This window comes from Bacillus rossius, chromosome 7 (assembly GCF_032445375.1).
Source record: "Bacillus rossius redtenbacheri isolate Brsri chromosome 7, Brsri_v3, whole genome shotgun sequence".
NCBI classification, from domain to species: domain Eukaryota; kingdom Metazoa; phylum Arthropoda; class Insecta; order Phasmatodea; family Bacillidae; genus Bacillus; species Bacillus rossius.
Window position 1 is genome coordinate 65013468 of NC_086335.1, and position 26625 is coordinate 65040092.

The 26625-nt window shown below is 37.4% G+C and overlaps 2 protein-coding genes and 1 long non-coding RNA gene across 4 annotated transcripts; 1 reads left to right on the forward strand and 2 right to left on the reverse strand.

The window, feature by feature from the left end:
* The first annotated feature begins 817 nt into the window (after positions 1-817).
* On the forward strand, positions 818-1941 carry LOC134534222 (uncharacterized). Its single transcript, XR_010075470.1, has 2 exons — positions 818-910; positions 1204-1941. It is a non-coding gene; the product is annotated as an uncharacterized LOC134534222 (long non-coding RNA).
* LOC134534221 (programmed cell death protein 2) lies at positions 1716-9073 on the reverse strand. Of its 2 annotated transcripts, none has more exons than XM_063372493.1 (4): positions 8273-9073; positions 6348-6533; positions 4737-4954; positions 1716-4082 (listed from the first exon to the last, which is right to left on the reverse strand). In XM_063372493.1, the coding sequence occupies exons 1-4, from the start codon at positions 8793-8795 to the stop codon at positions 3915-3917; spliced, it is 1095 nt and encodes a 364-aa protein (XP_063228563.1). In that variant the 5' UTR covers positions 8796-9073; the 3' UTR covers positions 1716-3914. The 2 variants fall into 2 exon arrangements, with proteins under 2 accessions (XP_063228563.1, XP_063228562.1); XM_063372492.1 differs by having other exon boundaries at positions 8633-9014.
* A 5849-nt stretch (positions 9074-14922) lies between these two features.
* On the reverse strand, positions 14923-25886 carry LOC134534223 (uncharacterized). The gene is made up of 5 exons (XM_063372495.1): positions 25512-25886; positions 21365-21531; positions 17073-20712; positions 16634-16701; positions 14923-15470 (listed from the first exon to the last, which is right to left on the reverse strand). Exons 2-5 carry the CDS (start codon positions 21508-21510, stop codon positions 15392-15394), a joined length of 3933 nt encoding a protein of 1310 aa, XP_063228565.1. The 5' UTR covers positions 21511-21531; positions 25512-25886; the 3' UTR covers positions 14923-15391.
* Between the last annotated feature and the right edge of the window lie 739 nt (positions 25887-26625).

Genomic DNA, 26625 nt, shown 5'->3' on the forward strand with positions numbered 1-26625 from the left:
CCGCCCCTGGTTAATAAGAACCCAGGAGTTCCCAAACTTTAAATGCGGGTCGCAAGGCCCAAGCACCCAACTCCAGCATGGTTGATTTTTCAGCCCCTCCAACTCTTCTTACCTGGACCCTTCTTCCCTCTTGTCCAGTAGTTACTTGCTTGCTTAATGCATGATATTTGATCCCCGCATGAACCAGCCCAGGGTTTTACCTGTGTCTATGCAGGTTTTACCTGGGTCACATTAGCTAGCTTTTAAGCTAGGCGACCAATGGGGTGTCAGTCATGGTGCCAATCGCAGCCATGGCTGGCCAGTAAACCCTAATAAGCACACGATGCACGCGCCCTTGTCCTGCATGGTTAAAAACCCGCATGGTAGAGTGTATAGGCTTCGCCTGAGACACACCTAGGTCCTCCCCTAACCTGGACCCACCCCTACACACTTAAAATTAACTTAGGCTAGGAAAAAAAAAATAGAAATGAAAAGAAAAATCTGAAATGAAAATAGTAATACACGAATAAGCACTTTTATTTCTGAATAGTTAAAATGTAAATATCCGGACACCAATATCGGTTTCAATGCCAGTAAAGAATGGTTTGAAAGTTTGTGGAAAGATTCGCAACGTGAGTTGAATGTCACGCCCAGGCGGACCAGTCAACTAGCCGACTGACGATAACTATCTCCCATTACATACGTGGTGTCTTATCATCCAAATTATTCGATGATAGGATTATAAAGATCAATAATGTGACATATCTATCATTGAGTTATATTCTACGAATGTAGTATATTACATTAAGAAAATTTCCCAACACATTTTGGAAGACAGGTAAATTAGCCTTGCATTAAATGAATACCAATGCTTCAGAATAAGCGATTTCGGATAACACGAACATTTTTTGGACTGCATTAGTCGTGATAAGTAAGGGATTGGTGTGAAATAAGAGTGTTAGTTATACCTGTAGCATTAATTTGGGACTCTAATTTTCCTTGCTTTGTGATTTCCTGCTAACTAGACAAAGTACAGTGGCCACTAGTCTTTTTTAATTTTATTTTTTAGTAAGAATTGTTACCATTTTCTACATTTTCATGCCACAATATTTGATTTTTCTTAATGAGTCACAACTTGAGGGTACGAATTTTAAGTTGATTTTTTTCTTTCTGTTTAGCAGGACATGTTATTAATTATCAAGATGGTTTCTTTTGATTTTACAGAGGCTCCAGTACTGACAAATGACTTCCCTACCGTTCTCAACCAGCGGGCGACTGTTTGCATTTATCCCCCATGCGGCACTAGCAGTGTTTAGGCTATTCTCACGCCTCTGGTCATGTACATGCAGGCAAGCTTCCGCGCGACCAGCACCTTCGACCACTTCTTGGCTGAGATCCCCAGGCTATCATAGCACAGCCCTGATTACGTATCACCACTGTGCTGTGTATCTTTACTCAAATTAATGAGCTTCCGTGCACGCACCGGTGATATGGGGCTCGTTGAGTACGGCCCACATCACACGGTGCCTGCAGTTTCTGAAAGCCCCTCCCCCACTTCATCCTGTTATTCTATGAAACCAGTGCTGCAATAAGACTGAATGCCTCCCTCTTCTCCTCGTATCCAGCATAATCCCCTCACCTTTGGAGAAGACCAACACCTATGCCAGTGCCCGTCACGCTACATTCGAGAGCGATCTGTCGACCACATTATGAATTAAATTTAGGCACCTTGTAACTCTGGTTTTATCCACTAGGAAGTGCCACATCATGCTTGTTTCCAAGCACTGGGAACCATATGTCGGCTCTTTTGAAGACTATGAAGTGAAAAAAGGAATGTAGACTTTTTTTGTGTAAGGTAACTTGCACTATATTACAATCTCTCATTTGGACTTGGAACACCGAAAAATCTTCAGGAAGACACTTATGTTAAAGCAAACAATAAAAAATAAATATTCACATACTTATTCTTTAATTTTTATTTTTAGATGAAGCAGATTACAAAAATATTAATTTAAATAAAAACATAATTTGTTATTGGTAAATAATCCCGTCCGGCCGTTTTCCTTTTAATAACCTTCTATTAATGGTTTTTGACATAATGTGTTACAGAATTTTAATATTTTATCTATATTTTGTATAACTCACATGATAAACAAACAATACCTGTGAATAATCTGGTCTCCATAAATATTCAGATTCCCTGACTTTTTATTTTCTTCAATATTTCATATCCACGTTTAAACTTAACCAGTGGTGTGGGTGTAGGATTGTGGTTTTGTGCGTTTGTGTGTGTGTGTTAACTAAATTGCTGTGACCCCTTTGATGTTCCCCCTCTGAGTTTTCTTTGCCTTGGACGTTTCCAGTTTTTATTTCCAACAAATGTAAAGTAAAAAGAACACCAAGGTATGTGAAGGAGCAGCAAAAGAAACAGCGAGAGAAGTATATTCTATTATTAAAAGAGTGCCTAGAATCTGAATCTTAGTCTAAAGAGTCAGGAATAAAATAACACATGAAAAAAAAACAAAGAAATATAAAACACATGGTATTTAAATGTTTAGGATACAAACAATTTCTTTTTGTGTCATAAAAAAAATTGTTTGTCTGTAAAGTCGGTTTACGGACGATAGTTTAACGTGACGTCATAACAAAACATTGATGAAATGATTGATCCAGAAGAAAAGGAAATATCATATTCGGCCTGAGACTGAGCCGTAGTAGGTTTTTGCAACCAAACCATTTAGGCATAAAAAATATTATATTCTTTGAGGAAGAATTTTTTTTTTAATTTTTCAATCTTTTGCATGATAAAATCTACCTCTGCATACTTTTATGAATAAAATTGAATCATTTTTATTGAATTATCACTATTTTGTATGGATACAAAGGAGTGAAATGAAATGTGCAATTGAATTAATAAATTTACTTTTATTTGCATTCATTAACTCAAATATATTTATTACTTTTGAAATGTTGCATACGCCATTTTTATTTTTACAAGTACAAAAAAATTTCGCAGCTGCCGGGTTTCGAACCGACAACCTATAGTTTAAGAGTAAGGTATGCTAAACACACGCCCACGAGGCCATACTAAGGTAATGAAGTTTCAAATGTAATATATATATATTTATAAAAACTTTTTTTCAAGGTAGGGGTATAATATTAACACGATTTTATAACAAATACGCATCCCAAATACACCAAACTTATTTATAATGTGTTACAATATTTTTTAAAACATTGTGCAAAAGATCCCGGGTGTAATTTGAATTATTATGTGTAACTGTAAAACACCATTGTTGGTTCAAAACGTATTTGAATTTTCAACATTACTTTTAAATAACCGTACCGATTGTGCTGAAAATCTGAGGACGATCGTTAAATTACATAATATTAATAATTCAAACGACGAAATAATGATTGAAAAGTCAAATCGATGGTTGTTCCAATCGAGTGTAAGAGAGATGCCACGCATGCGTACAATGAGCAAACAGAACACATCCGTAGTGGGACATCCGTAATGGGACACTTTTTCGTGCGTGCAGCCGGCGTTCATCAATTTATTAGATGTTATCACGTCAAAAATGTTCCCTGAAGTGCTAAACAAACATTCTAGAGGTGAAGGCTTATACAAACATTTTTTGATAACTTCTGTACAGATAAAATACATGTCTTAATAGTTTTGAATTCATACATTTGCCTTCCTTATAAGTTTTTCTTGCTTTCTTTTACCTCAGATATTGAATATCCAATCTACAGAATTCTCCCGATTTGATGGTCTTTGAGGATTTTATTGGCCTATCTCTAGTTACAAAAGTACGACAACATGATACTAACAAAATTTCATCTAAGAGTTGGAATACGTTTAGCACTGTGCTGTGGTGACATTCACACGACGAGGAAGCTGACGGAATCCTGGAGAACTCGTCGAGGCAGCGTCACAGGGAGGACGGCTGGGCGGCAAAGTCCTGCTTGCACAGGAACTCTTCCTTGTAGGTGGGGCCCTGGCCGCAACTGTCGCGACACGTGTACACCGCCAGGGTGCCCCAGTCCACGCTCCGCCCCACCGCATCCAACCCCAAGTGGTTCAGCAGCACGGAGAATATCTGCCGCACGGCAAACAACTCTCGCTCTGGATCCTGCCGTCTGGATTTTAATTATCATACACTACAAAATTTTAAACCTTGTTATAGTCTGAAGTTCACTAACAGTGGAATCACACTAGCGTGACAACAAAATATTGATATCTATAATAATAAATAATTCCTTGTCCAGATGAATTTTCAGTCTGCATCTTTGGAATGCACATACGAAAACTACCTATAGTATATGCAGATGACGTAGTAAACGCCGATTGGCCGCAAACAGAAATCATCGCACGGTACAGAGACAAGCTAGAAGTTGGTCAACTTTCTGTGTGCCATGTGTGTGCTGTTTTGCTGTGCACCGTTATTTTCCAATGCGGCAGCTGGTATCTGTTTGTGTGTCTGTGCTGTGTGTGTGGCCGAGGGGTCATGCCACTCGCCTCTCAACAAGGAGGCCTGGGTTTGATTCCATTACGAGGCAAACGTGCAAATTTTTTGCAAGAGGAAAACGTTGCCAAGTGGCGGTAGGTTTTCTCGTACCACCGTTTTCCTCATCCATACGTTTCTTGTAAGCACCACTAGCACCGCACCGCCTTCCACTGTAGCTATCTAATGACCTCCAGACTGTGCAACACTACGTCAGCCTAGTCCCAGTATGCAGCCGACCCTGCTCACCTGGAACTCGAAGCTGCGCGGGGCTGCGCAGAGCGGGCAAGGCGGCACGTCTTGCGACTGTGCCGCGTGGTGGTCGGACACCCACAAGGGGGCTCCGCCTCGCTCGTACCTGAGCACCTGCTCAGGGTCGTCCTTCACCCTCGCTGCGTACGCTACGAACGCCCTGTCCTCGGGGGGCGTGGCCAATCGCAGCAGGTCTGCGTCCACGGAGGAGTCCCCTGCGGCACAGCACTTCCAACATGGTCGCGTATTTGTGTCGTTTTAATTCCTCATCAAAAATAATTATACAATCAATAACATTTAAAGATGCTTTGGAAATTATGAATATTACGAATGATGCCACAACGGATGTTTTGGGTTCCTGCCCTTTTATTGTTATGATTATGTAAAAAGGTATGGTGATAATGGCTAAAAGCTTGAAATTCCAAAATTCCCCGACGTTTATAGCTTTTCCAGATCTGAATAGACAAGTTTTCCATACCTTCCATACTATCCCACAACTCACTTGGTGTTGCTTTTTGGGGGGAAAAGACATGTGCTTTCACATGTATCATTTTAGCACAATTAAGGCCATTTTAGATGGATACATGTGTTTGTATTATACAATTGCTAATGATTCACCTAAAGCTATTGAATGTAGACTATTGAACCTGTTAACAAGCATCAAGAAATTAGTTTACCTCCTTTTTGTTTACAGTAAAAAGACCAGGGTTTCATGAACAGGAAAATTAACAAAATTTAATGATCAGTTCACATCTGAGCAGTTTGAGGTGCCTGAACGTTGGTAGAAATGGTATTTTTGGTTTAATTTCACTGTCAGAAAAAAAAATTACAGAAAAATTTAATGATTTCCCTGACTTTTCCAAGTATTTTCTTAACATTTTAATTTCCCAGTCTTTTCCCAATTAATCCCTGTTTTAATAGTACCTGTAGCAACTCTGATTGTGATAGTCAAATAGTTTTCTGGTAGTTTACCAATAGTTAAAATAGTAAACTACTCGTAACCAACTAGAGATATCACAATACCTTTGCAGAAAATTATAAAAAAAAAGAGTCAAGAACTAAAAAAAATTTTTTAAAATTTTTTTTTGTACTTTCATGGAGACAGAATAGCTTGTGTTTCATCTGTACAATAATGAGCTAAAGACAGCCATCAGGGGAAAAAAATGTTGTACTGTTGCACACTGCCCTGGATTGACGCAAATTTATTACCGATGCTGCACACACACAGTTTCAGTGCAGTGCAAGAATATATTTGCAGTTTAAGTGATTCACTAGCCAATTGAAACACGAACACCAGAAATGCATGTACGTAGATGTTTAAAATTGTAATTAATTTTTCTTAATACTTAAGTAACTTGATATTTAGTAGGAAATTGAAAGAAAAATTCCTGCAATTTGCATCAGGATATTGTCATAGCCTTTGCAAAAGATATGGAGCTGCAGTTTTCAATTTTTCATCCAGCTTGACAGGGAGCACACAAGGGAAATGTTCTAAGCAATTCAACGTGGAGTCGTGAGCGGAGAGTATATCTGCGGTGGACAGACTCTGAATGTCGGCGACGAGTACAACCGCCTGTTCCGAGGACAGCCCGGAGCAAGGGAGGTTACCTTGGAAGGTGCCGCCGCAACCTCGTCGCAGCAACTGCTCGTATTCGCTCAGCCTCCGGTCTTCGTCGTCGTCCCCGCCCGCGCCCTCTTCCACGTCCACGGACTCATCGGCGTCCTCTTCCGTCTGCAGCTCGAACTCCGGAAGCAGGAACCGAGCCGAGCCGTCGTCCTGTCGGCTGCTGCCGTCTGCCGACATGCATCCCCGCATCGACTGCATGGGTCGCTTGCAAAATCAACTTTTTCCATATATATGTAAACCTATTATCCAATGACTAACTGCCCAGAAAAACCAACTTTTTCAGATATTCAATGAAGCTGACTGTACCAATACCTACCTAACCCAGGTGACATGAAAGAAGCATACAGATTTTATTTGTCGAGAAAGTGTTTTTTTTTTTAAATAAAAATAAATTCTGATACTGTTGTTTTGAGTGATACATATATTGGTTAGTTGTCCCGCTTCAGCATATTATTTTATTTCCGTCCATACCTCCACCGTATTTTTATTTTTCTTCATATTTAATTATATATTGAGTGATATGGAACTTTCACCATTATAGATGTGACCTGAGAGATTACTTACTTATTTTTTAGTTTTATTTTTGTAATCACCTTCATTACAGTTTCTTGCAAATCATCATTGTTATTACTATAAAAGAAATGTGTGCATAGAGTCCATGCACGATGGAAGTGTAAATTCTTGCTTATTTGGTATTGATAGAGATAAATTTTTTTTTTATACAACAGATAATAATTGAGAATAGTAAAGAAGTGGGTATGATCTCAAATGAAATAACTCTTTTCCACATGAATAAATAAATTGTGGATTCTTTAAATAAAAGAGCACTAACAATTTTTTTCCTCTACATTTAAAAAAAATTTAATCAAAGTACAATTAAAATTGATTTTAAATAACTCTTAAACTTAAAGCTTGCCGATAATAAAGCAGTTTATGCAGCTTAACTGATTGTCCATATGGACATGTGGAGTCTGAGGTAGGTATCTGGAAACTGAAAGTGACAGCATGGCATACGAACTGGACCTAGCTCAATGCTACTTTGTTGAGTCACAGTCACCCACAGCTACACTTCGATCGAAAAATATTCACACCTCTTAGTTAGACTTAACATATTTACAAGCTCGTGGGCTCATAAATATAATAGTCTTATGTGATCTACTTAAATGTGCCAAAAAATACCCATTTAAAACTAAAGCATGAAGAGCCATATTGTAGAAAAATATAAAGTTACACAACAAAAACAATACTCACATAACACTGTTTAAAAATACTGATATACACAATTAAAAAAATAATAATACGTACATGAAAGAACAATATTTTCTTGCGAATATGGCATATGGAGCAGTACATAATAAGCTCAAACCCCGTTGCGTAGCCATCTGCTCAAATACTCCCTTAAGTTGAGTGGCATAAGGGGCAGACAGATCTCCACCGCTGCGACCCGCCTATCCCTACAGCCTTGTATGGTTAAACCTGAGCCGCATGCCACAACATGTAGCACGACCAAGGCTGCTCCAGCGATCACTGACTGCATCACGGCTCCGGAGTGGGGATAGCTCAATGTGCCACTCCCACAATACAACTGGGCACATGGGAGTGTGCAAGTGCACGAGTTCGCAAGATGGCAAGAGCACAAGTGTGCAAGTGCACAAATGAGCACATGCGCAAGATAGAAAGAGTGCAAGTGTACAAGCATGCTGCATAATTTCTATGTAATGCGCTAGAAACTTGTTGCCTCCTCAAAGAAAAAGTTACACTTCAAAAACTTTGCAAGAGACAAACTGGGCTGATAAATTTTTAACCAATTGTAACTGGCTCTCGATATTTTAATTTTGGGCCACCCTTGGTCTATCATTTTGGAGCCCGTGAGTTCTGACGACTAAGTAATAAACATATAATATACCTGAACATTTTTCTTTATGACCAGCTTTCCAATGTAACATCTGGTGTTCTCTTGAACAATAACACAAAGTTTTACATTTCCCACAGTGGTAAGGTGCTTTTGTTCCACACAAAATGCATACTTTGCAGAATTTTTCCACGGTTACATCGGGTCGCCAAGTTTTATCTTCTACAGGTGGATCAAATGGGTAGTAAGGATTTTCTCTAGGCAACTGGCATCTAAACACGCGGAAATTTTTGTTGCAATTTTCTTTGCAGCATTCCGAGTCCCTACACACAAACACAAATATAGTCCTGTGAAAACACTCCTTGTGACTGTCGAAAGGTGCATACACTTGGCACAAAAATACACAGATTTTACCACAGTTTTTGCAGTTGATGTCAGACGGCAAATTGGACAAATCTAACCACGCTGGCTTGCCTCCAACTTTACTGGGAAAGAATCGGCTATGAAGTTTCCACGGTTCACATTTATTTAAATAACCAACACACTTAACTGGACCATTCAGCTCTTCGGCACTCATTTTAAATAATGTTCAGACCACAGATTTCACTAATAAATTAAAACATAACCTCGAAGTAGTAACATGCAGACGATATTGTGTTTATTTCTTTATTTCAAGCAGGATCGCCACAATTCGAAAATATTACGTACCAACATAAGCTGGCAAAGAGTACTATTTGAAAAAGAAAAGAAAAACTGGATTATTAATTTCTATTGTCTTAATACTCTCGGTGCTGTGCAACAAATCTCTGTGCGCGCCACGCGTGACCAATCAGTAAACAATAAATACGTCATAGACACATATTGCAGAAGACAATAAATACAAACAGGGGCGAAGCACGAAACGCGCTAGTCCTCATTGCGGGGGAAGCCTACAACTCACATAGTTTCGGTTCCCTACCACGTTCGTGCAACTTCGGATTTCTCTCAAAAATGGAAATTAAAAAAAAATCGAAGGGTTAGGTTAGGTTTAGTCAGTCACAACATTCTTGTTTTCATTGGAAACTTCTGATTTAGCGACTGAAGTGGCGTTAATACCAAAATGCAAAACTTCGGAAATCTTCGGAAATTCTTGCAGGGAACCGAAACTACATGAGTTGTAGGCTTCCCTCATTGCGGCGTCAGCTGTAAGAAAACGTACGAAACTAAATCTGTGAACATTTTATGAGTGACTTAGACACTGTTTTTCTCTAAATTCTGTAAAAGCTGTTATTTTAGTAAAACGTAATTTTTGCATTACTCCAACATAAAAAAAAAACTTGTTTTAGGGCTTAAAATTTTATGTAGAGTAAGTGCTTCTCTTAAATTTCAGAACATTGTGCCAACCCTCATATCTGCCATAACTTAGATATTGGTATGGGACATGTATCAACAATAACTTCTGTTTATATTAAATTATAACCAAACAATTGTTAACTTTAAATTTCGCTTTTAATTTTGGTTATAACTTATACAATAGTGTAAACACCGCTTGAAAATAAAATGCTTTGGTTTGAGAATATCTAATAATCTATCTAAAACTTATAAGCGCACAAATAAACTAGTTTGTTGTGCTGTTACATGACTGTCCCACGCACAGAAAGTGTATTATTTTTATTATAAATAACATATTTTATTATTATTATTATTTGTTGACATTTTTTTGTTTTGCTCTATTGTTGTGTATTTGGACATATCTACGACTACCATACTCTATGGCGTAGCCCAAGTGATTTTGAAGCTCAATTAGCAAGACCCCTCCAGGGAGCAATTGACTGAAACGGCAAATTGAACTTTTTATACATAATTTGCATAACAAAACTTTCATTGTTGAAAAATCAAGTTTTAAATTTAAGACATTTTAGCATATTAAGTTGTATTGTTAAGTGTCTGTATTTTGTTTTGATGTGATAATTAAATCAACGATCTTTGTGTCTCGGCCAATGAGAGGCCATGTTACTTAAGATAAGCGTAATTACTGAAATTAACAAAAAAGTCTTGGAATAACGACGGCGTTGGCTAGATTGCCTGGGTTTCAATCCCCTTAAAAATCAGAAATATCTACGAGCTAAGTAGATCATCCTATTACTAGGATGTTTTAAATCATCGTTTGAGTATAAATTACATGTTATTTAAATAGGGCACGTCCTATATGACGTGTAATTAGGAATGAATTACCGTGAGTAAAATACCGACTCATGATGCTATCCTGAATGAACTGTTTTCTGCATACACGTATTTTAATATTGCCGACGGACATATAAACATTGATTTTGTGCTGAACACATTAAAGACCTATTGAGATAAATATTTGTTAAAGCCAATTACGTATCCTGATCTACACTTTAATTAGTTCTTACACCCAGAGGTGAAATGAGACGGAGCTCTCATGATGCTCTACCGCAATTACACATTGAATTCAGCCGCGGTACACAAAAATTAACTTAAATTACGAAGATAATAAAATAAACATTATTTTTTTCTCACACTAATTTTCGATTCTGAATTGAGAGCAACAGACACTATTAGTTTGAACTGTATGAACTCTTGTTGTGTTTATCATGTGTGCAACGTACTCCCTGTTATTTAATGAAACATAATAGTATACCACTGGTCCAACCATTAATTAACTATATTTTATTTGATTAAAGATTATTTGAATAATCCTATGTTACCCTGTTATTATTTCTTTCTGTATATGTTTGTTTTCTTAATGATCTCAAATTACATATTGCCAATCTCATGCCCATTATAGATTTAAAGTGTGAAATTATTTCATTTTTCTCTTATGTACCACACTACATTAGTCCTATCTTAGTAAGGAAGTTAAGTTGTACATAAGAGTGGCGCCCAGATACAAAATTAAAATAACCAAAGAGTTTATACTCGACAGTGTATTGATAATCATAATAATTAATATCCAGAGAGAGAACTACTGTTAATATTTATTATTTATAATATTATTATTATTTCTGATTACACCTGAGTTCAGATAATAGTCCATAGAGACTATTTGCTGAATAATAGTTCAGATCAGAGGGGGATCCAGGATTTTGGTTTGGGAGGGGCTTGACCCAGCTGAGGCTAGGCTTTATCAAGGCAAACACTAAAACAATAGTGGTCCCAGATGCTTTTTGGGGGGGGGGGGGGCTTGAGCCCCTTAGCCCCCCCTCTGGATCCGCTACTGGTTCAGATAGGTAAAGACCGTTAGTTCATGAACTAAACACACGTACATAATAGTTCATTGTTATCACTTAATTATTTATTGACATATTCAAGTATTGGATTTAAATTAGTTAATAGTTGGATAGTGTAAATGGTTTTTCTTTTTTTTTCTGCATTGATTGTGCACAGTTCAACAATTTGAATGAGGTAGTAGTGTTATCCTTTCACCGCTGAGTACCAAACTTTTTACGTGACAACGTCTAATAAATCGATGTACGCCGGCTGCACGCACGAAAAAATCGGTTGTCTGTAAAGTCGGTTTACGGACGATAGTTTAACGTGACGTCATAACAAAACATTAATGAAATGATTGCATACTTTTATGAATAAAATTGAATCTTTTTATTTTAATAATAAAAGAATAAATACTTGAAATTATACTATTAATCAGATTTTTAAAATGCAAGAATAATTATTAATCTTTATTGCCGAAATTGTTGTAATAACAAATAAGCAATGAAAATCATATTAACTTTTCATTTCACGTTATAAACAGTCGACGAAACAGTTCACGTGTAGATGACTTGTAGGTAATTAATTTTAAAAACTGACGTTTAGCTATAAAGTTTAAATATAATTATGAACAAGTTTTCATATAAATAAACTGTAATCAAATATCTATCATCAATTATATGATCACGGTAATTTTTTAGTCAATTGTAACATAACCTATTATTACTGCACTCGCCGACAGATGCTACTTTTTTTTTTTTAATAATAAAAGAATAAATACTAGTAATCAGGTTTTTAAAATGCAAGAATAATTTACCTTTATTGCCGAAATTGTTGTAATAAGCAATGAAAACCACATTAACTTTTCGTTTAAATATAATTATGAACGGTGGCATAGCCAGGATTTGTGTATGGGGGGTGTTAAGAAGCATGCCCCCTCCCCCCCCCCCGGGGGGTTAAAGCGGGGGGGTCGGGGGGTCCTCCCCTGGGAAAATTAGGATTTTAAGGTTTAAAATAGTGCTATTTTAGCAATCTCAGTACTTAAATCTAAATATTGTAATGGTAAAAATTTTATTAATTTGTAATATGAAATTTGTTTGAGTGATGAATAAGAAATTTATTTAAAGATTTGGTGCTAAGGGGGAGGGGTTTGAACCCCTAACCCCCCCCCCCCCTCCTGGCTAAGCCCCTGATTATGAACAAGTTTTCATATAAATAAACTGTAATCAAATATCTAACATAACCTATTATTATTGCACTCGCCGACAGATGCTATTTTTTTTTATTATAAAAGAATAAATTCTTTAAATTATACTAGTAATTAGATTTTTAAAATGCAAGAATAATTAACCTTTGTTACCGAAATTGTTGCAATCAAAGCCACAGATTAAAATTGGTCGAGAATATTTTACGCTTTTATGTCTTCCAGTGCTCAAAATGATACTATGCAATTGTGGCCACGGGCACGAAATTTTATTTATAATTCATTAATAATAACGCCCATCGCGATAAACAAAAGAAAAAATGTATTAACGAGTGCCTGGTTCCCACGGCACCTGATAGAGAGCACTATTCGTTCGGTTCGCGTCCGTCACCGTAGATAAAAGCACCGTAGGGGAATAATATTATTTCGGATTTATAATACGATTTTATAACGAATACGCATCCCAAATACACCAAACTTTTTTATAATGTGTTACAATATTTTTTGAAACATTGTGCAAAAGATCCCGGGTGTAATTTTAATTATGTGTAACTGTAAAACACCATTGTTCGTTAAAAACGTATTTGAAAATTCAACATTACTTTTAAATAACCGTACCGATTGTGCTGAAAATCGGTGGACGATCGTTAAATTATATATTAATAATTCAAACGACGAAAACATGATTGAAAAGTCAAATCGATTGTTGTTCCAATCTAGTGGAAGAGAGATACGGCGCATGCGTACAATGAGCGTAACGGGACACATCCGTAGTGGGACAATGTGCGTTACGGGACACTTTTTCGTGCTTGCAGTTGGCTTTCATCGATTTATTAGACGTTGTCGCGTCAAAAGTGTCTCGTTACGCACATTGTTCCGTTACGCTGTGTCCGGTTACGCTCATTGTTCCGTTACGCTATGTCCGGTTACGCTCATTGTACGCTTGCGCCGCACCGACAGAAGTGGAAACTTAAAACTTTGTTTATAAATGTGTAATATGAAATAATTTCTACGTCAAATGTACGTAAGAAAATGAATTTGATTACTAGTATAATTTCAAGTATTTATTCTTTTATTATTAAAAGAACTAGCAACTGTCGGCGAGTGCAGTAATAATAGGCTATGTTACAATTGACTAAAAAATTATGGTGATTTATATAATTGATGATAGAATTTGATTACAGTTTATTTATATGAAAACTTGTTCATAATTATATTTAAATTTTATAGCTAAACGTCAGTTTTTAAAATTAATTACCTACAAGTCATCTACACGTGAACTGTTTCGTCGACTGTTTATAACATTAAGTGAAAAGTTAATGTGGTTTTCATTGCTTATTTGCTATTACAACAATTTCGGCAATAAAGGTTAATAATTATTCTTGCATTTTAAAAATCTGATTACTAGTATAATTTCAAGTATTTATTCTTTTATTATTAAAATAAAAATTATTCAATTTTATTCATAAAAGTATGCAATCATTTCATCAATGTTTTGTTATGACGTCACGTTAAACTACCGTCCGTAAACTGACTTTACAGACAACCAATATTTTTTTAATCAAGATTCGAGAGATAAACTTTTTGAATTAGTAAATCTTCGACAAGGAGAAGGAGGAGTTTCGGGACAAAAATATACGGTTATTCAGAAAACTGTTTTTAATGATTTTGCTTTAATGTTTTTAAAGTCATAAATTACTTGTACATTTAATGTTTCACAAACAATGCACATACTAAAAATCTACCTGGTGCTCAACCACAGTATTGTACATAGCTGTATTTGGTTGTTTTTTTTTTTTTACAAAGAAACAAAGAAAGTTAATCTGGATTGGTCCCTTATAAAATACAATAAAAAGAGTTTAACAAACTTCATTTTATTCATTGCAGCGTATCTACTTATGTAAAATAAATATTAAACAATAAGATTTTTATGTACATCAATGATTTTATTTAATCGAACATAATTGAAGTATATAATTACGATGAATTCTGGATCCCGTAATGATAGAAAAAAAAATATTGTTTTAAAGATACGTGTATCTTCCAAGATAGTTTGTTCAGTCATGTTGACTAAGTGTTTAGCTCCTTGTAACACTAAATACATAAAGTAAAATAAATATTGTCCGTGTTGTAAGTACTGAAAACAAACAAGCTATAGGTAACCTAATATACATCTAAATTTGTATTATTAGACAATGAATGGAAATGATGTGTTCAAAATCTACCTGAAGTAACTAGAGTTTTGAGAGATCTGAGGAGTGCAACACAAAAAAAAGAACATTTACTGTTATTGACTAACATAATTTTACAATGTAATTGAATAATAAAAATACAATATTTTGAGTATAATGCTAAGAAATATGAGAAATATGGTGTTATTAATAAAAATATTATATTAAAACAGTTTTAAATAAGAACATTTTTGCTATCTTCTATTACATTTATCGATTCTTAAAAAATAATATTCTTAAATGTTCTAAAATTATGATATGCAATAATACATAGTGGCCCTATATAAAGTAATGATACAATGAACGCATTATGTGAAATAATAGCAACATTTTTATGGGTACTATGACTAGGCTACATCAGAAAGCTCACAGAGTAAAACTGTACATGCCTACATAAAAATATAGTACTAACTTATTGTGCTACTTCTAAATATATACATATCTCGCGAATCATTAATCGTAGAAGCCAGGGGCGTATGGCGGGGGCTGCCTTTTTTTCGACCGATATTCGTGTGTGGTGTTTGGTTACTTGCTCCTCGTAGCAGCGAACAGCAGTAGTGCGGCTCCGACCAGAACACCATCCGCTAGCCCAGGCCCGGTAGTCCTGCAAAAATTTGATATTTTATTAAAACATATAAATTATTATAATAGGTAGATTCTAACCCCGAACAATTCAGTAAACAGACTTGATCCTAAATGTTTTTTTTTTCGTGGTTGGTAGTGTGAGTATCATTAGTGCCCGATTTCAGAGACGAAAAGAAAAGTATTATTTTTACCCTAGGAGTGAAATCTCTGTTCGTTTTCGACCATGGTGTTAGGAACTGTTAGGAGATGGCATGCTGTGAGATGATTAAGTCATTTTCTAGATTACCATTTCGGAAATTGTAATTGATCAAAGCGCAGCTTCAGTGAAGGGAGGGATGATAGCTGTTCCCCAGCCCGAATTACATTTATTTGTGTTTTATTTTACTGGGTGTATTTATGTTTACATAAATAATTAAATTCGCGTGTCAAAATTTTCTTTCACCAAACATTGTATGAAACCAACGAGGTTCAGTATTTGAGACCATGAATTTGTAAATACTCTAAAGCCAATCTCAAATGTATTTCTGGAGCCCCCATTGGCTTATCCACACATATGATGGTTATTAATTGACCTCAGTCAATTTCTTAAAATACTTGAAATACAGTCCTTTAAAGCTCTTCCCAGAATAAAAACACCACACTTCGCACAATGATTTTGGTATCATGCAAACTTAGTGTAGCTGGACAAAAAGTTAAATATTAATCATCTTTCCAGGCGTAGAAAATAGCCACGATACAAAAGAGGACCAGTGAAATTGACTTACCTAATATGGCAGCAGTGTGTGTAGAGCTGTATGATATAATCTTATATACACAATATTTTTTTTTAAATACTTGCATCTCTGCTGCATCCACAACGCATGGAAACATAACAAATGGCAAACAATAGCATTGCCGATCTAATCCGTATGTGTCCGTCTTCTTCTGAGTGCTATGTATAAACTCCGTTTCGCGAGAACCGTCTCCATTTACGTGATACGTCTTTGTTTTCATGTCATTGTAGAAAGGGGTCTTAAGAGAGTTTAGAAATTGTTATTGCAATGTTAATGTTATCACATTAAAAATGAATGTGCTTATTACACTGATAGCAGCCGAGTTTTTTTTTTTTTTTTTTTAAATATTAATAGACTTAGCTAACAGAATCTTCTTATGTTAAGGAAAATAGTGCATATGTATACTCACTTGTCATTAGGAAGCATTGTAGACATTTTGATTCCTCCCTCTTCAGGTACAAATGGATTCTTCAATAACTGAAAATAATTGCAAACAAAATTGTTCCATCATGATTATAAACAAAATGCAAATAAAGCTAATAAGTGCGAGTCGAACCGATACTTACATACTGCACCAAAATAACAATAAATTCTAGATAAACGCTGATACGCCATTTTCAAGATATATCACACCCATTTAAGTTTTATCACATTGAATGTTTTTATTGATGGTTAATTAGAGACTACATGTTAAGCAATTCTTATTGGAATTTATTGAATATTCATGTCTGAAAAAATACATTGACCTATCTCGTAAATATGATTACTTTAAAAATAAATCTATATTTTTATAAGACTGCTTAAATTTTTAAATTTAATACATTATGTTGTATTTAAAATGAACAAACCTGTACGTTGTTGAGCCGGGAAAACTGCTCCTTTATTTCTGCAAAAATTTTGTAGTTTAACATAAAGTTGCAGACTTTTCCCAAGAATTCTAAATTAGATATCTTCACAGCCAACGGCATAACTAACAAATTTCGAATGCTGGATATGACTGAATACCCCTTCTCTGTTTCAGCGTTAACAATCATTTTTGCATTTTCGTTTTGTTCTATGCTAAATTCTTTTGTCGAAATGTCTTTGGGGACCTTGGCCAGAGTGAAGTTTTCAGAGATACTGTCAGCGTTACTATGCCATGGCGATATAGCCGTAGTTTCATCCTTATCACTGGAAACATGGCGAGAAACAAAATCGACGATATTTTGTTGAGAAATTTGGTCTGCTTGGTGAGATTTCGGGTGCGTCTCTCTAATAAATAAATTATCGTGTATGCATAAATTGCTTTTTTCGTTATAATTAATGATGACATTTTTTCTTCCTAAAGGTAATGCATCTGTGGATTGATTTTTAACCATGCACATCTGATTCGGCAGTACTGACTGATACAAGACCTCATATTCGCCCTTCATTGTGAACTCTGGTAACCACTGAGAAGAAGGCAACTGAAGAGAAAACACTTGTGTGCTGAAAGTTGTTCTGTGGACAGAATGCTCCATTAGATCAAATTCTGTCATTTTTGTGGTAGTCATAACGTTAATTCTGGCTGAGAAGTCTTCAATATTGTTTATCTGCAGTGTGCTTCTATTACTAAACGACGGTTTATTATTAAATCTTCGTGTGTTACTGTTCTCATACTTCCTCCGTGTTCTGTATACATCAGGTAAATACTTTGCGAAATTCGATTCTGTCCTTGTCTTCGATAACTTTGTTGTTATCTTATCAAGATTGTTTGCAGAGTATCGTCTGGATAGGGAGGTTTTGAAAATTCTTTGTTGTTCGGTTCTTAATTTTATGGAAAGTGACCTGTCTATGGAGGTCCTCCTAGTGTAGGTATCATCGTTAGAATATTTTCTGTAAGCAGGTATGTTTCGAATCAATCCTTTCTTCTCATTGGTAGCTGAAGAAATTCTTCTCACTCGAGTATATTTTTGAGCTTTCGACATGGTTGAAGAAAGTCTTCTTTCCATAAATATCTTCCTGGAAATAATTCCTGTTCTATATTCATTCGTAAAAATGCCTTGCCTTGTGAATTCTGCTACAGGTAATTGTTTAAAATCTGCCTTCCTCCGTGAAATTCTTCTATTCGCAGAGTTTGAAATGCGGGTAGATGTGAGAGAGTTCAAGCTGTATGGCAAATCTGCACGTAACATCCTATGTATTGACAATCGCTCGGAGGCTAATCTGTTCCTTCCAGAGATATTCATGGAAGATCTTTTATTTTGAATTTTATGCGAAGTTTTTGTTGTGCCAATAGCCAGCCTCCTACTTCTTGAATTAACAGTGTTGAAAGAATGATTGCGTCTTACGAGGATTGACACATTTCTTTCACGCACATATGAGGAATATTGTCTCGCTGGTGAAAATTCACGAGTTATTCTTCTTGTTTCGGGTAGTGCAAACGACATTCTATTGCTTATGGTGGTTCGGAAGATTGTTTTTTTATTAATGGAGTCTGGAGAAAATCTTCTTGCTACAGATGTTCCACGCTCTGAACTGCGTACCTCAGGTGGCTTAGAATAAATCTCGTTTAAGAGACTGGAAACCCTTCTCGAATATGACACACGAACATCTCTGGCTAGTGACACTGAACGAACCAGTCCTCTTTTTTGAGTTATTTCAGCAGATGACACAGTGCTTGAAGATTTGGGAATAGAAATACTTCTGGAATTAGATATGCCTACAATACTTCTCTTTCTAATGTTTGAATATCTGGATGCATAGATTTTTCTAGACTCAGAAATGTCTGCAGGATTCTTTCTCGTTAGTGATAATTCACGACTAAATCTTTTAGTGGCAAGAGGTTCCTCGGTTCTTCTTTTCAAAGAAATAGTTCCAACAGAAGTTCTTGTTGACGAAGTCCTAGCCAACGATAGCCTTCTCGTACTTCGGGTAGCAAAAATATTGTTTTCTGTTAAGGATGTTTCTCGAGAAATGGTTTGTGTTGAAGGCAGTGCCAAAGAAAGCTTTCTGTTTGTCGGTTGAGTTCTGGAGATCCATCTTGTACCAGAAACATATCTAGACGAGTATTTCCCTGCTCGAAATTCTTCACGTACCTTTCTTCGCCTTACATGGAAATCGTTAGATATCCTCGGGCTTTCAAATAGGGTTCTAGAAATTTTTCTGTACACAAAAACGTTAGAAACTCTCCTTGCTAATGGAAATGTGCGAATTAGATGTCTTGTTTGAGTTAGATCAGCAGCCTTGCGAACAGGACTTCGCTCTTTACGTATTTCAGTTGATCGTCTTCTGCTACTTAAACCATCTCTGAAAATTGTTGATCTTATGTTAGTATTCGTTTCAGAGTTGATCCGTGTAGAAATCGCATCACTTGATATCCTAGCTGATGCAACAGTATTTTTTGTACTACCTTTGTCGAAATATTTTATAAGGTGTCTTTCGTACAAAGGTGTATCCATACTTAAGCTAGGTACTTTGAAAATGTTTACCGATGTCCTTCTATTTGTAGAGCTTTCTCGTGAAGCACTTCTCGCTAACACATTTGTATTACGAGAGTTGGTTGCTTTGAAATTTCTTCTTGATTCGTTTGAGTCCCTATTAATTCTTTTGTTTGTACTGGTTATAATTCTAGCATCTCTATAGATATTTACAGGACTCGTTCTTTTCGGAGATGTTATGACATTCAGTCTTCGGGCATTAGGCAAAGAAGTATCTCTCCTTCTGTTCGTACGAGAGATTCTGCTGTGTGGACTATCGCGAGAAAACCTTCGGTTTTCAGAGGAAAATGTTGACACCCTTCTTTCGCGTCGTGAATCATAAGAAGTTAATTTTGCCCTTATAATGTCAAGTCGCGGTTCTGCAGCTGCCAGTCTGGTGTATCTTAAAGTCCTCCTGTTTTCTGGAAGTATGTTTCGTGCTGCTCTTCTTAAGGTGAGGATTCTAGCATCAGTCCTCATGGCCTTTGTTCGCCTGGTATCCGGATGGCTGTCAGTATATTTCCTGAGTATAGCTACTTTACGAGACACCCTTCTCTCATCAGCTGCATTGAGAGATTGTCGCCGCACTTGACTCTTTGAGGTTACTCTCTTTAAAAGAAAACTAGTTTTGTCTCTAAACATCCTGGGTCTGGTCTGAAAACTTTCTGCTCCATTATCAACTGCCGTACTTTCTTGGTACCCATTTGAAGATATTTTTTGTGCTGGTTTCAAAAGCGGTAACTTGCGAATCTCGCAAATTTTACCGAAATCATCTAGATCGATGTTAATTTGAGGGGCAGTATATTCAGAATATCCCATTCTAGTATCGGTAGAAGCGAGAAGTCTATCAAAACTCGAATCGTGTTCGACCTTGATAGGTGTCGAAGCACCAGACACAATGTCTGTGCAATTTGCGTCCATGTAAGTGCAGTGTTTTCCCACATGTTCCGAAGTCTCGCAAGTCGCCGCTAGCAGGGCGAGACGAGGGTGGGGCCTCTCTTGACATCCAGGATGGTCGGCAGTTTCTTCGTCGCCTGGGTTGTCCGGAGCACTGCATCAAAGACAGAAATGATATGTCAACAAACTACGTTACAAACACACGAACTACAAGGTGAAAGTAATTGTTTATTACTGTACTAAATAGTAAAATACAACATTTTTTTTTAAAGAAAGGTTTTGATACAGTTTTAACCAGTGGCGTAGCCAGGATTTGTGTATGGGGGGTGTTAAGAAGCATGCCCCCCCCCCCCGTATTAAAGCGTATTAAAGCGGGGGGGGGGGGGGGGGGTCCGGGGGTCCTCCCCCGGGAAAATTAGGATTTTAAGGTGTAAAATAGTGCTATTTTAGCAGTTTTCGATACTTAAATTTAAATATTGTAATGGTAAATATTTTATTAAATTTATTATGAAATTAGATTGAGTGATTAATAAGAAATTAATTAAAGATTTGGTGCTAAAGGGGGGGGGGGGGGTATTCGAACCCCTAACCCCCCCCCCCCCCTTGGCTACGCCACTGGTTTTAACGAACCTAAAAAAAAATCCTATCTGAATTAACAAACACACTTTCTAAAATACAAAATACTGATTCCTTTATTAAAAAAATAAATAGAAATGAAGTATTATTTTTTTTTTGCATCTAATGGATCAGAATCAGTTTAAGTAAGTGTAATGAGTACAAGTCCAAAGAAGAAGGGGGGTGGGCACCTGAGGCGCCGCGACAGAAGGTCCTCGGAGGGGCTCGGGCGGGCTCGGCTCTCGTCGCCGATGACGGGGCACGCCAGGTACAGCAGCAGGAAGCCCAGCCTGGTGAGGCAGCGCGCCGGCAGGACCTTCAGCCGCGACTTCCTCATGTCCCCGGCGGAGCGCAGCACCTGTCGCACCACACCGCCTGTTGACGTGTGCGAAGCCTTCTTTCCACAGACGAGCATCACGATCGTGCATCTTCGGTTTTTTTTTTTTTGACGTGACAACGTTTAATAAATCGATGAACGCCGGCTGCACGCACGAAAAAAGTGTCCCGTTACGCACATTGTCCCGTTACGCTCATTGTGCGCATCTATCTCTCTTCCACTCGATTGGAACAACCTTTCGATTTGACTTTTTCGAGGCACATTTAAACTTGAAACATGTATAAAAGTTATAGTTAAAATAATCTGTTCGTTAAAGTAATAAACATATTTGAATTAATGAGTGCAAATAAAAGTAAATTTATCAATTAAATTGTAGATTTCATTTCACTCCTACTTTGTATCCATACAAAACAGTGATAATTCAATAAAAATGATTAAATTTTATTCATAAAAGTATGCAATCATTTCATCAATGTTTTGTTATGACGTTGTCACGTTCAACTATCGTCCGTAAACCGACTTCACAGACAATCAATTTTTATTTTATTTTGGACAACTCATGATAACTAATAGTCAATTAGGTTAGTTAGCTGCATTATAAATACTTTAAAACATTGTGGACGGTTCATTTGGTTAGGATAGCTACATTAAAGATACTGTGAAATCATGTAAACTGTTTCCTAGCCCTGGATAGCTACATATTAAAAAGTTATTTGCTAAGCAACCTTCGGGGAACTTGGGGTGTGGCTCTCTCGTCTGTGAAATGTAGGCTTCCCGTTGACGTGGGCGAAGCGCGAGACGCGCCACCACAGCGATCCTAGCGGCGTGAGCTGCAAGCATACGCGTGAAGTTAAAATTTGTGTACGTTTTAATGGGTGAACTAGGCCACAGAGGAAAGAAGTAATAACTCCGTGACTTAGGCACGGGTTTTTCTCTAAATTCTGAAAGGGGAAACAAAAACTGTTCTCGTACTGAAAATAATGCTATGTTTTTTTTTGTATTACTCCAGAGTTCTGAAAAATGTATCGATGCTTCAAAATTATATGTATAATAATTAGCGATTAAATTGAAATAAAAACTTAAAAATCTTTCACCAACAATGCTGTTTACAGCGCTAAGTACAGTCCATTCCGCCAGGATCCCTGCCATCACTTGTCTCGCGGATTCTCGACGGCTTTCCTTTATTGACCTACTGCAATATTTGGCCGAAGTCAACTGGTCAACAATTGGAGAGCAAAACAAATCGTAGCTGTAGGGGCATGCACTTTTCGCGAAAAGATTCCGGGACTAGCTGAAAGTCAAAAAACTGTAGCATCGTCCGTGTTTCGTGATTGGGTGAGTTTCTTTCAAGTACACGTCGATTGTTACAACACTAACCACAGTAATTCAGCGCGGAAGCAAACGCGTCCTGAGTGGCTCGGTCAGATAAAGGCAACGACTTCTCTCGCAGACGGCCGCCAATCAGGAGGAAGAAACCGCTGGTGTGGGTATACCTTGTTGAAGTCTAAAAGGTGTTCAGATTTTTTCGCGAAAAATGCCTGCCCCTACTAATATGCTATAACTTTGTTTGACAGTTTGAAAAGAACTCGCTAGGAAGAATCGTAAAAATGCCACAAGGTAGTGAATACTGCTAAACAAACATATCAACACATATTTAAGAAATTTGCGTTTAACTTCACTTATAACAGAAAATTGGTTTGCTATGCAGTTAGGAAAAGGCTTGGGTTTTGTGGGGAGGGGGGTGAGGGGTCGTTCTGATTTGGACTCCAAGTATTAAAAAGGGAACAGAATGTGCACACCAACTCCCTCAATCCTTACCAAAATGAACCACACACTGCTGCCACTACATCAGCTGTCTCGCTGGAATCACAACAGCACGACGTGAAGAAAATATTTATTTCCCAAACCGATCACGTTAAAAAAACATTTGTGAAGTCAGCGAGAGAAAATTTTTTTCTACTCCAATCGCGTCGCCATCGCGATTTTACGGAAATGATCATCAGAATTAATTGTATTTACAATGATGGCTAAATTGGTGCATTCATAACACATTTATTTTTAGTGTTTTTTTTTATCTTTTCTTAACTAAATTAATTTCCTTACATTTTAAATACGCTCAGTTCATGTAAACTGAATTTTCCCAAATGCATTTTAAATTTCGATTTAACCCCCCCCCCCCCCCCCTTAACAAAACACGTTTTTTTTTTCAAACAGGACAATTAAAACCAACTTTTAAACATTAATGGTTCTCTTAAATTTATACTACGTAAATATGGCTGTTTGTTTCGGTTTGTAGCTTCGTTAAAAACCGCATGTTCGCAACAATGCGATATTTGGCTGAGGATTTACGACTTTCGCGTCGCATTGTCTTATGCACACGAGTCTTGACGCTGGCGTGCCAGTTGGCGATGTAACTGTCAAAGTCAGGCCGTGTCTGTCACCTTCATATACGTACTGGTATACTTGGAAGTGACCACCAAAGGTTGTCCGAACTGGAAGTGAAGTATGCAAGTAAACGAATCTGTGTACTTCTCGCGTACATCGAGTTAAATAAAGGGCGCAATTTTGAAAATACTTTTCGATGATATATTTGAATAACATGTTAATAATTTAAAGACTTGCGAAATCAATTTTGTCATTGTTTGACTGTTATTAAGAAACTGGATAAAAAAACATTTGAGTGAGCATTTCAGTAGGGCCTACGTACTCGCCAGATATGTGTAAACACCTAACTTCGGTAACGAGCAACATTCATATTTTCTCATTTTGCAAATACACTTAAAATACGAAACTAGAACATGAAATCATAAGTATAATTCTTAAAAAAAAAAAAAAAAAAAAAAAAAAAAAGACAAGCGTGATAAATATACACAAATTGTATTTTCAGCTACAATTCTTGACGCGAATCACACGTATTTTCCACACCCGTCGCTAGAATTCGCTGCCGGAGCAACTAATTCGATTATTGAATCATATGTTTAGCAGACCGAAATGTTGAACTATATAATGAAACGGCTGTGATAAAAACGAAAAATAAAAATAAAAAGACTAAACCACAGTAAACAGTTAAGTAATAATATAAAGTTTCCCTTTGTATTTGCGAACTTGGTTAGCGCCATCCGTCACAGATGGCAGCACCGTGGTTACACATTTCCGTTCCATGCGACTTCCGTTGCATTCACGAAATTACTCCTGCGAAATGCCGTATACCGAAAGCTAAGATGTTACACATAAAAAATAATAAAAAGTAATTGAATAGTTAAAAAAAAAATACCAGCGCGCTCATTAACTGCTCCGTCACATCTACACGCAAGACACCGAAAAGGCGCGCAGTCGTATCGTAATGACGCTGCAACTGTGGGGCTTTAAGTGACGAATTTTTAATAATTCTATTGCACACTGCAACGACTAAGATTGTTTCTACGTACTGACCTTAGCCTGATGTTCGTCAACATAACTTAACTATTTTTTTTAGTTATTTTAACTTTCAAACTTACACACCTTATTGAAAACTTGGATTTTTATACACATATAGAAACTTTTGACGTATCTTACGTGCTATTCGGAACTAAATCAAATACAAGAATATATATAAGCGAAATACTACACAATGAAACACAAACCTGAGATTTGGCAGGTGTGTTCTAATGTTACATAAATACTCCTACTTAGACAGATTTTAGAGATTTCAACTCCCAAGGGGGTGAACGGGGGTGGGTTAGGGAATTTCCAATATTCGATTTATATACAACGATCAGTGGGAGTGTGTTCTGCGTGTAGACTAACGTAGCAAAGCACGGGTGCATCAGCTAGTTTTTAATAGTTTTTAAATTTAAAAAAAAAATAACGGATTTATTGAGCTCTGCGTGCCACATGATGCCCAAGGTAGCGAGTACATTAATTTATGTAAATGATCAAATGAACGAGTAAAAATACTTGTTGGTTTTAGGGCGAAACCGTCACTCAGGCGGGCAGGAGTCCAAGGTGCTGGCGATACTCACGGTCCTGGTCGCCTGTGGTTGCCGGGAGCTTCTGGCCGTATGGAGCGTCAGAGGCCGGCGCGAGACACGGGGTGAAGCACTCTTCTGCCCGGCGTCGCTGCGACGCGCCGTACTTATACCGCCATCGTGGCCCGTGGGCGGGAACAGGGGCTTCGCGCTTCATTTGTTCCTGCGGGCCGCCGCCGCGCGCGCCCGGGAAGACGGATAGTTCCAGGGTGTGTATGGGGGGATGTGGGGGTGCAAACCGCGACGGATAATTCGCTCGCCTGAAAGGGGCTGCGAAAGTCGTTAACTCGCGGGGCCCTCCAGCGCCGGCCTCGTAACTCAATCCCGCCACTCCGCGGCTGGCTGATCGAAAGAGGCCCCAGCTGCGTCTTCCGAACGCCTATTACCACAGCTCGGCGACCAGGGAGATCGCCTCCGTTATCTGCGCCGCACAAGCTCGCGCGGAACAACCGGGTATGTGCCGCCCTTCCCAACCAGATCCTCAACTACGCAGTTGAGCTGGCTCCATAAATAAATAAAAAAAAAATAAAAAACAGTGCGTGGAGTCTCTCCGTGCGGAAGAAGTGAAACTTCGTAATGTGGAAATGAAAATAGGAAGGGGTAGAAATTGATTTTTAGTGAAATCATATTGTATCAAATCAAACTAAAATAAATCATGAAATCATTTAACGATAAAAGCTGTTTATTTAATTAAGCGGACGGGTTCGCCCCAAGGAGAAAATTGACGCGGCGAGACCTCGTGGACATAGAGAAATGACACACACTCGCTCAATCTCTTTCTATTCCTCCTCTCCAGGAGCGTTAAACGTTTAACGCAACCTTGTTGGAAGTCGCATTAGAAGTTTCACTTTAAAAAAAAACAGCGTACAGCACATGATAGACGTGAAACTTCCTTGGCAATCTAAACCTCGACACATATATATTTCTCTTTGGCCAATTCTCTGTCCTTGAGAAACGTTTCAACAACAATGTTTCACGAAAACGTTACATTAACAATTCGGCCTTTGATTATTTTACTCCCATCGCGCGCCCAAAAAAGTTTCACTTCAAAACCACACGGGGGCGCGGAAGACTACCATACTGGAAGTATGGAAGTATTCCGTCTGGC